The sequence below is a fragment of the Homarus americanus genome, unplaced genomic scaffold (assembly GCF_018991925.1).
Source record: "Homarus americanus isolate GMGI-L3 unplaced genomic scaffold, GMGI_Hamer_2.0 scaffold56009, whole genome shotgun sequence".
Classification (NCBI taxonomy): domain Eukaryota; kingdom Metazoa; phylum Arthropoda; class Malacostraca; order Decapoda; family Nephropidae; genus Homarus; species Homarus americanus.
The window spans coordinates 4,433,945-4,445,403 of record NW_024739542.1 but is presented as its reverse complement, the minus strand read 5'-3'; the positions used below and the strand labels follow the sequence as shown (position 1 = coordinate 4,445,403).

The window sequence follows — 11,459 nt, the reverse complement described above, 5'->3', positions numbered from 1 at the left end:
TCTCATTTACTAGCAAAAGTCGATGGCCTTGGTATGTGCTTCCTTTACAGAGTAATGCCATCTTAAGAGCCGAGACACCTTAGCTAACTAGATAATGTTTTGGGTGTCATCAGTCTCTGTTAGCACTGGCTACTAAAGGAATAATTATGCCGAGAAACTGAAGGCCATTATATTGTTTAGCATATATACAGTAATAGTAGTTGTATTTATTCGTGTGCCCTGTGTCTCGGTGTTATACTATCACAAGATGTTCCAGAGTTTCAAATATTTCATATTGATGAAGCCAAGCCGCATCAACAGCATCACACTTGGAGCTCCATCTTGTCTCACAAACTCCTTTAACCGTCTTCCCTTGGACAAATTGCTGGAAGACGTCCCACCTTGAGTTGAAACAGAGCAAAACTCGTACCGTTTCTCGATTGTCCCGAAGCAACAGCATGAATCCCCTAGCATTAAGGTCTCATAATGAAGCTTGCAAATGGCTTCTTCTGTTAAAGAAACAGTTGTTTTGCTTTTCGAATCCATAAAATCAAGAAACGATTCCAATACGTTCACTTACCCTTGGGAAATGTGGATATATCTTAGAATTCGCGTCATTGAACAAAGTAATATCTTTGTGTTTAGCGCAATATTTAATATTTTTATTGCGAAAAATAGAAGTGATATGAATGGATATGATTTTTTTATAAATAAATGGTTTATTCAGACATACAGACAGGTCAAAATTATTAATTTAAAAGTCCTATGTACACCACAGAGGTTGAACCGGGTCCAGCCGATTATTGCTTTTTAGATCAATCATCCATTTAAATATGATCTTTAACAAGATTAAATAATAAGGAAATATAAAGTACTGTAGGAAGAGGAGACTTACATAATGGTGATTGCTGGCGTGAGTGTATCTGCAGTCGCCTTGTAGTACAGACCTAATAACTGATATGTTTATTATCCTTCTGAGTGCAGAGTGCATGTGTATACATATGACAGTGTATGTGTATATATGCATGTATTAGTTTACAGCAGCAAGGAAGAAACAGGGAAGGCAACTTTTACTGAAAAAGCCACTTCAGGGAATGCTACGGTCTAAGGAACGGGCAAATCCGAGGAGCTCTTCGGAGTCCTCGCATATCCAAGGCTTGACGTGGTGGCATGCTACGTCGTGCCATACAATTCCATCGTTGTAGAAGTTGTTCAGGATGGCAATGCAGGCCTCATCAGTTCCGTTTTCCCCAAACTCACGGTTATCTGGCTGAGGCTGGTTACCACCTCCAGTGCGAGACCAGTCGCCATTCCAGCCGAAGGTGGAGTTGGTGGGGGGGATGCGGCCATTGGAGCCGGACCAGAACCAGCCGTTGATGATTGTAGGCTTGAGGTCTGGTCTGTCGCACCCGTCAAAGTTGCATTTACGACCAGAGGTCCAGATGTACTTGACGTTTCCTTCTCCAAGTGCATTTTTCACGAAGGTGTTTTCTTCCTGGGTCTCTATGCTTACCAAATCCTGACAATGTTTCCTGGTGGAGACAATTTAAACCATATTATTATCATCTAAGATTACGTAACCTTTCTAATAATATATTACTGGATAAGAAGAGTTAAGGCACTACACTCTACATGCTAGATTCCACTGTGAATATAATATTTTTACTTTAAAATTCACTGTATTAGCCAAGCAGACTAGGAAAGTATTACTGCATTATACAGTAAGCTGTAGGATCACATCTCTATTTTAAAGATAACATTACTCAGAACCTTAAGCAGAGAAGAATGTTGTATTTCCAGGTGTCATTGCCAAAGGATTTGGATTATTTTCTATTGTATGTTATTCCAATGATTATTGCGAGGACTTTCATAGCAAACAAATCACTAATTGTAGTCCATATCAATGGCGGTTTAGGGAAATGTATTGCATTTAATTGCTATAACGACCGATGACTCCAGGAAATGTAATTTCTTCAAAGATCTTCGTTGTTGAAGCGCAGTAATGAAATTACAACTACAAGGTTTGTGTTTATTCCTTTTGTCGTTTGTGTTAGCAGGATAAAACAATCTTGTTACATCATTGAAGTCGTTATACTTAGGTAATAATGCAACACATTCATTATCTGAGTATGTCATTCATTGTACTAAATTTTAATCTATTTTACTCTGTGATATAAGTTATCGTATCATTTATTGACATCATTTTATGTTCTGCAATCGCCCTTTCATAAGATTTTTTGGTTAAAGAGTTGGGTGATGACCGTTGCCAAGGTGAGTTGTTGACATACCTGCAGATGTTCCTGGCGTCCAGCCAATCACGCTCGTGCTTCTGCGTGGGTCCGTGGAGCCACGAGAAGAAGTAATAGTGGCCGTTCCTGAAGGTGGCAGCGTGCTTAATACGGTTTTTGCAAGCTTTTGGATCAGGTCTGATGAGCTCCCGTCCCTGTCCCATCACCATCACCACCAGCAACGCCAACACTACACACACTCGCAACATTCTGTGGAAAAAAAATATGTCACATTTTAGTCAACCGTATCATTGAATGCAATCGTTTATTATACTTTATGCCTGAACATGTGAAGTGTGATGATAGGGGTCTTGTCTTGTCACATTCTCCCGCCAGTGCCTGGGGTCATTGGACAGCAGACACGCTGGACCAATATTTATACACTAAATCATTCCGGTTTTTAACTTTCTTCTTACCCACATAAAATTATATTTAAAAAGTCAAGGTAACCTTCTGATGTTTCCGGAACAGGGGGTCGGTCACGGGTGAGACCACTTTTTCCTCGACCTGTGGCACACCGTCGTGAAGATTGTAAACTACACATCATTCTTTGAAGACAGACTTGTAAAAATAAATCATATGATTTCCTTAACTGGTTAAGAAGTTATGGGCCGGACACGAAATAATACACAACCAAACAGACAAAGCGATCATTATGAACAGGAAATTTTTTGGGACCACAAAAACATACCGTATATTTAATAAACAGATTCGTCAATTGACTCATTTACACGTGGCAGGAAGTGACACTGATATTCTTGGACGTCTTCTTTGCTTTCTATAGAAACATCTGACAGTTCGTTTATATTAGAAAAAAATAATAATCTTTTGAACTTCGAGCTGAAGATAAAACGATTGTCATCAATTAGAAATTCAGTTTAGTTGGGAAACAAGCAGATATATTCTTTTTTATAATGAAAAGGATGTAGAGACGGTGGAAGGAGATGGAATGATATGTGTGAAATAATCATTATGAAAAAAATCATGCATCGCTTAGGAAGACATGCAAGGCCTCACCATTACCTCTTATATGTCATAGAAGCCACACATCCTCGACATTGCTAAAGCTGCTTCCCGAAAGCTGGGAATGCTATACATATGCCGTAGCTACTTCAATCCTGAACAGTTGCTTTAAGTATATAAGGGATTCATTCGTCCTAATTTGGAGTACTGCTCTCATATCTGGGGTGGTTCTTCATCTGTCCAACTGTTAGATAGGGTGGAATCAAAGGCATTTCGTATTGTTAACTCTCCTCCTTTAGTTGAAAATCGCTCTTCCCTTTCTCTTCGCCGCAATGTTGCTTCACTCTCTCTCTCTCTCTCTTATAGATACTTTAACGATCCATGTTCGGTGGATTTGGCATCCTGTGTACCGCCGGCAAGGCCGTGGGTTCGTAACACACGTCTTGCCCGCGGTGCCCACCTTTTCTCTGTGGATGTCGGTCACACTAGAATAACCCGTTATAGTACATCCTTCTTTCCTCACAGAGCCAAACTGTGGAATGCTCTGCCCGTTTCTCTGTTTCCATCCTCATACAATCTGTCGCACTTTAAAAGGCTGGGATTCCGGCATCTTCGTGGTGTAGATTGTCTTTTTCTCTTATTTAAATTTAAAAAATTACTCCTATTTTTTCGCCCCCCAGGGCCCGTTGTGGGTCTACCGAGCTGGTGCTACTTTAGTATGTGGTCTACCGAGCTAGAGTTGTGTCTACCGGGGTATTTACACTGTAGCTTCCATTAACCTAACCTAGGTTAAGTTAGGTGAGGTTAAGATAGATTAAGTTAGGTTAGCTTAGGTTAAGATATGTTAGATTAAGTTAGGTTAGGTTAGGTTAAGATATATTAGATTAAGTTAGGTTATGTTAGGTTATGTTAAGATATATTAGGTTAGGTTAAGATATATTATATTAAGTTAGGTTAGGTTGGGTTAATAAACGCTACAATGTAAATATCCCGGTAGACCGCTTCCAGCTCGGTGGACCGCATACTATAGTACCCCCTTTGGAAAAATCCCTAAGGGTTTGTCTTCACTTCTCATGCTACTTTTACTTCATTCTTCCTCCTTGCTTTTTTCATATCGGTCTTGACCCTACTGGTCAATACTTTATAAAAATAAAAACATAAGAATGGAGGAAACTGCAACGGGCCTATTGGCCGGTCTACACCCAACCCCTATAGCTCATATATCCGTCCAGCCTATATTGGAAGCTATCCAACGTATTCGAGCTAATGATGATGTTTGGTGACTTGTTTCACGATTGATTCTCGTACCTATAGCCTTTATTTGCCCAATAATATTCTTTAAATAATTATTTATCCATTTGAGGTCATTGTTACTTGATTTGAGTTTTCTGTATGATATAATCTGCCTTTGTGCATTAAGTAACTCATTATTTAAATTGATACGGTACTTGTCAACCCCATACCAGGTCACCTGGTAGAGTGATATCATCCTCTGTGGGCACATTGAGTTATGTCCCGTTATTTACACTCTCTCGCGAGGTCATGTAGTTCACCGCCAAACGAAACACTCCTTCTCTCATCTGTCTTTTCAACCCATTAAAGTTTGTCCTTCGGAAATCTGGGACTTTAATGGAATTTTCCTTGTGACTGACACAAAGTCCTATTTTGAATATCACTTTTTTGTGATTGCGGTTAGCTAGTTCGTTCCCTACATCGACATTACTAATGAGGTTTTCTCTGTTTGACAGAACTAAATCTAGTATATTATTTCCCCGGGTGGGTTCGGCGGTAAGTTGACTTAGGATATAGTCCTGAACTGTTTCAAGAAAATCTTCTCATTTTGAGTTATCAATAAAATCAGTCCAATCTATTTGAATAAAGTTAAAGTCGCCTTCTATACAGAGTTTGCTGTCTCTGGATGCCCTCCTTATATTCTATCCCAAATAAGTTGCTCATTAACTTTATCAAGATAAGGAGGTTTATATATTACTCCTATGATTAATTTTTCCCTACCATCGGTTATTCTATCCAAATTGTTTCTATATTCACTTCAGTTTTAATTTCCTTTGTTGATTCCACACATCAAATTATCCCTGACATAGACTGCTACCCCACCTTCTTTCCTAATCTTCCTATCAGTATGAAGTAATTTATAACCTTTAATTTGGTATTCAACAGGTAACCCACGTGAGTCTAAGTTAATCCATTTTTCGGTAAATGCTATTACATCGATTTTTTTCAGTACATATCAATGGTTTCATCCATTTTATTTCTCATACTTTAACTGTTCGCGTAGTAGACATTTAAGTTAATCGTGATCTGAGTTGCATTTTGGTTTTATTTCTCTGACTAATTTTAGCTTTATCGCCATTCCTTGCACGATTCCTATGTAACCTTTCGTTATGTATTCCCGTGCACACTGCAGCCTCCTCGACCTCCGTACTCTTATGTTCCCCTAGCAGTTGAAAGACATTTGCCCTCTCGAGAGATCCAGCCAGGGTTCCAGCCAGGGTTGCCACCCCGTCCTTAGATAACTGCATCCCATCCCTTGCATACAGTCCCTTATGCCTTAAAAGTGGTCCCAGTTGTCAATGAATGGGACCGATATTAACTTGCAATAACTGTCCTTCTCCAAAGGACTAAAATAGTTTGTACACTTAGCTGCTTTATTGGCCTTTTCCACCACCCGCCTTGTCGCCCCTTTCTTCATTACCTTCCACTGGTCTGTGTCGTTGCCTTCACAGACTCTCCTCATCTCGCATCATCTTCCTTCACTCTAGCAATCACTTCCTTCTACAACAAATTTTCGCCCTTAACTTTCTCAAGGTCAGCCGTCAGAGAGGCACACAGCTGTTCCCAGCTAGCACTTGACATGATACTCTGTCTGGTAATCCCCGGGAGCTAATTAGCCGTGACCTTTCCTCGAGCGAGCTCAGATTACAACTGTGAGCGATATCAAATTAGGGCACAAAGTTAATACTGGCAAGTCTTGGGATGTAGCAGTGGGTAGCTAGCAGGGAAAACACATGTTACAGTAACTTTCATAAGACCGAGAGAAACTTTGTTGTGAAAAGGCACTTGCCTCATTTTTTTTATCATGACAGAATTATGAGAATTATTCTTAGGATTTGGAAGGATAATGCTGGATATTGAAATGCGCAAAGTAATTAAATTTAGTGTAAAATTATGACTATAAACAGATTGGAGGAATTTGGTTCTTACTATCAATAGAAAGTTGAGAAATCAGAGGGGATACAATAAAAAAAAATGACTTGCTTATTAACATAAGAACGTAAGAATGGAGGAAACTGCAGCGGGCCTATTGGCCCATACTGGGCAGTCCCGTTTACACCCACCCCTATCGCTCATATATCCGTCCAATCTATATTATCTATATTTGAAGCTACCCAGCGTGGTCGAGTTGTTGAAGATGTTTACCTATCTTGCGCCTAAATCTAACACTGGTAAAAACTAAACGAAGCCTCTAATGTGTTTACGTTACAAACATCACGATAAAGAGTAACATGGACAAGTGGGTGTTACTATTAATCCAACCTAACCGAACCTAACTTAATGAATATATATTAACCTAACCTAACCGCGGTTAGGTTAATGGATGCTACAGTGAAAATATCATGGGAGACACAACTCCAGCTCGGTAGACCGCATACTATAGCAACATTGACAAGAGTCTATATAAGATATGGTTATTGTGTCCTACACAGAGCGTTCCCGAATACTTTCTTGACACGTCATCACGAAGTACCACAAAGATTAATTATTGGAAGAGAGAAGCGTAATTATAGTGGAGAGTGATTACATCTATAATATAAGGACGGGTTTCTTTACTGTTTATACTAAATTAAAGGGACGATTTAAACTCGTAAATTATGTTTTAGATTTCGAATATTTCGGAGGAGAAATATGGGTGGTGTCTATGCACATTATATTATACATGTACGAAGAAGTGAAGTTCACAAGTGTAGAGTTTAACCCACGTATTGATGGCAGGAAGGAGAGTAGCTGGCGTATAGTATAGTTTGAAACAGGTTACGGGGGTAGACTGAATCTCATCAACATGTTAAGTGTGCCAGAAGCAGTGGAAGAGTTGTTGACAACTGAAGTGATGGGGAGGGAGAGCGGAGGTGATGACCCAGTCACACTGGGCGTATCTCTAAAGGGAAATTTTGCCCTGATATACAAAGGACCGAGAGCCAATAATGCTACCTTTGATATGTAGGTCTTGAACGAAGACTGAATCCTACGTCTTCAACGTTTCATACTTAATTTGGTGCAACTCTTTCCTGAATACTGCAACTGGAGACCTGGATCAAAATAACATAATCTACGTCATGTGAGGTAAAAAATAAACTAATATTTATCATTAACAAATGTGTAAAAGTACCTCGAAAACGCTTCGAACTGTATTTACAGGCAAGATGTATTGTGTCTCAGGCCAGGTGTATTGTCTCTCAGGCCTGATGGTATTGTCTCTTAGGTCAGATGGTACTGTCACACCAGTACGCACGAATTAAAATCATTTATTCCATAGTACTGGAACCGGCAACGGTGAGACCTGATTTCGTGCTTTCTAGATGCTGGTTGAGCTGGTCGGCCTCTAGACAGCTTTCCCTGGCCACAATGCTCCCCTACCTCAACCCTCGAGAGCTCTCTGAAGGCAGCTGGTCCCATGAGGAAATAATTCCCCGTGTAAGGTATATTTAGCGATACATTGCTTGAATTATATTGCGACTGATATTTTTTCACATAGACAAGAATAAATGCATTATGCTCAACACACTTTACGATCGCATTATGAACATCAATAAACTTGTTTCACCATCTCCGTCAAAATTAAACTGAACATCTAGGTAACTAACTTGAGTCATCCTAACTATTGCTCTAAGATTCAATCTAATTATTCACTTAATTCACGGCACTGCTGCTGCTTAAAATGGTAATATTGCGAAACAAATCAACTAGTAACATTACTGTGCCAGTGTGTATTTTGATGTACCGCCAGTATTGTGATGACCTAATTATACATCACAATAACCAATTATTTCAGGTTAGCCCGAAATCCTCACCCCATCGTTCCACTTACATTAGTAAAAATCTCCTCCATTGTCTGCTTAGTTCCGTTTTGTCACCGTATCTCTCACTGTGTAAGTAACAGTGCGTCCCTCTATATCATTATAAAGTCTTTGTCGTTGTCCTATACATCAGTGTTGAATTAGCTCGTCCACATTGTAATATCTGTTTTACCTGTAATATCACGGTAAATATCTATCATGTTGATTCTACTTAACTCGTACTCATCAACTTTATCACAAGTACATCACGATATCATCTATCAACGCCTTAAACGTCACTCGTTTTAAAACTACAATAAATCTATTGCTACTCTAATCTGGTAGAATGCCAATGAGATTAAGTACATCATATTATGCTTACCTTTCCTGATATACTGTAATAAATCTAGACCCTCTATTAAATCATTTGTTAAGGTGGATTCAGTCGTACTTGCATGACAACAACGGGACCTTCTCCGGGAATCTGCTCACACCGCCACTTTCTCGCCCACTTGTGCCACTTTCGAAATACTTTCAGAAGTCGTCATTGTTTTTGCAAAAAAAGTTAATGCATGGTTTTAGCAACATAAAATATTTGCAAATCGTAGTTAAGAACAACAGCAGTAACCCCTAACATGAGTCAGGCTTGACTTCGGGGTATTGAGGGCGAGCAATGAAAGACGGGTGGCAGAGTCTCCGGGTCGGGTCGCAAAAGAATCCCGGAAGCATTCCAGAGTCCAGATTTCTCTCGCCGGTACCTGGCTAGTAGAGCAGTAGGATCCACGACTTGTCTCGACGAGCTTCTCTGTGTGACTGGCGAGAGACGACGCACCCGCTGCCTAAGAGCTGATCCAGGCCAGGGGGTGGTGGGAAGGGGGTGTGCCACCATCACCCCCATTTCACTCCTCTCAACCCCGCTTTCACTTTCGTCGTGTTCTTCCACTTTCCAGCCTTTCCCACGTTTCCTCCTTTATTTCCCATCTTCCCCTTTCCCTTGGGATTCATCATGTGAAATATTTATATAAGGTTCCCTGAGCATGATCGGTGGAAGGACTTAGATAATTTGCGCGATTTTCAAATGTGTCAAATACTCTCTGCCCTTTGCATATGGCTACCCTAATTGACTTATACTATTTACTGGAAAATCTTGCTAAATAAATTGCAGTATTTTTTCTACGATATCATCTTGGGGATTTTGGGGGCTATACTTTGAGTTACACCCTGCGTGGCCGGATTATTTTTTTTTTTTAAGGCGCAGATCATAATCTACCTCTGTGACTATATTATCATCAATAATATCATCAACACTAAATCAACTCCACTATCAAGTACACTACATCATCTACACAATCATCTACACAATCATCTACACAATCATCTACACTAACCATCTACATTACATCAATTAATTGCATTATAATCTATAGTTCTACATTATCGCCTTTAGATAAGGTCTTCTCCAGTCTGGCCGGCAGGGGGATGGTGACGGCGAGGGAAATATTATCGTACTGTGTGGCTTCCGACATTATTCCCTCACATTTTTTTAACCAACTCTCAGCAAAACGAATGTGCACATTCCCAGCCTCCCAGTCCCAGGTTCCGCTTAGTATGTATGGAAAGTTTCAGGTCTCTAGGTTTAATGGTCTTGTCTTGGAGCTACGGCACACACACACACACACACACACACACACACAGTTTTATTATCATAGATTCCTTATAAAAGTTAACTTAAACATAAGTTGTTTTACGCACATACTGACATAGAGTACATGACTATACAATACTGGGAAAACAGACCAACACAACACTTTATACACACTAGGTACTGTGAGCTGGAGTTCCGCTTGTGTTGAAATATGGCGTGTTTTGAAATACTGTGTGTGTTGGATTATTGGGTGCTGGAGTACTTTATATGCTGGACTACTTACTGTATGTGTAGGAGTGCCATGTGTGTTGGTGTACTGAGTGTTGGAATATTGTATGTGATGAAGTACCGTGTGTGTTGTGAAGTACTGTGTGAATAGGAGTACCACGTTTGAACTACGATCCATGACACCTATAGTGGGGGGCGAGTTGGTCAAAATAGGCCTGAATATTTATACGACGGACAAAAGTGCATTTTTTTTCACAGTTCACATGGGTCCCACTGATTATTTCCAGAAGGAGTGCCCAGAGCTACCAAGTCTAGGTGTTCGCCATATTGGATTTGTACAAAACATGGCTGCTGATCGAGCCTCTACGAAAGTTTTTGGCCCTAAAATAACTTCTACTTGACTGATCCATATGAGTTTCGTGTCTATACCCATGTTTTAAGAACATAAGAACATAAGAATGGAGGAAACTGCAGCGGGCCTATTGGCCCATACTGGGCAGTCCCATTTACACTCAAACCCTATTGCTCATATAAGCATCCAACCTATGTTTGAAGCTATCCAGCGTATTCGAGTTAATGATGGTATTTGGTAACTTGTTCCATTCATCCACTACTCTGTTTTCAAACCAGTGTTTACCAATTTCGCGCCTAAATCTAAATTTGTCTAATTTAAAACCATTGTTACGAGTTCGCTCCTGGTTGGATAGTTTGAGTACCTTTGTAATGTCCCCTTTGTTTAGCCCTAACTTCCATTTATACACCTCTATCATGTCGCCCCTTGCTCTACGTCTCTCGAGGGAGGGCAAATTAAGATGCTTTAACCTGTCTCTGTACTCAAGGTTCCTAATGCCCGGGATTAGTCTTGTCATTCTCCTCTGGATTCTTTCCAAGGATTCTATATCCATTCTGTAATACGGTGACCAGAACTGCACTGCGTAATCCAGGTGAGGTCTCACAAGCGCAAGATATAATCTTAAGATGACCTCGCTAGTCTTGTAACTAACACTCCTTTGTATGAACCCAAGTACTTTATTAGCCTTGTTACGAGCAAAAACACATTGTTTACTTGGCTTAAGATTCCTACTTATCATTACTCCTAAATCTCTCTTGCAGTCGGATTTCTCAATGGCATCGTTGTTCATCTGGTAACTGGTTTCCCTGTTTACGTCTCCTATACTGAGTACTTTACATTTGCCCACATTGAATTTTATCTGCCATTTTTCAGACCATTCGAAAAATTTGTTTAGATCTTCCTGTAGTTTTGTGGAGTCCTCGTCAGATTTA

At 40.0% G+C, this 11,459-nt stretch overlaps 1 protein-coding gene across 1 annotated transcript; it reads right to left on the bottom strand.

Annotated features, from left to right (window-relative positions):
- Positions 1–678: 678 nt before the first annotated feature.
- On the bottom strand, positions 679–9,225 carry LOC121874890. The gene is made up of 3 exons (XM_042379212.1): positions 9,061–9,225; positions 2,268–2,477; positions 679–1,511 (listed from the first exon to the last, which is right to left on the bottom strand). The coding sequence occupies exons 1-3, from the start codon at positions 9,198–9,200 to the stop codon at positions 1,067–1,069; spliced, it is 795 nt and encodes a 264-aa protein (XP_042235146.1). The 5' UTR covers positions 9,201–9,225; the 3' UTR covers positions 679–1,066.
- Positions 9,226–11,459: the final 2,234 nt, after the last annotated feature.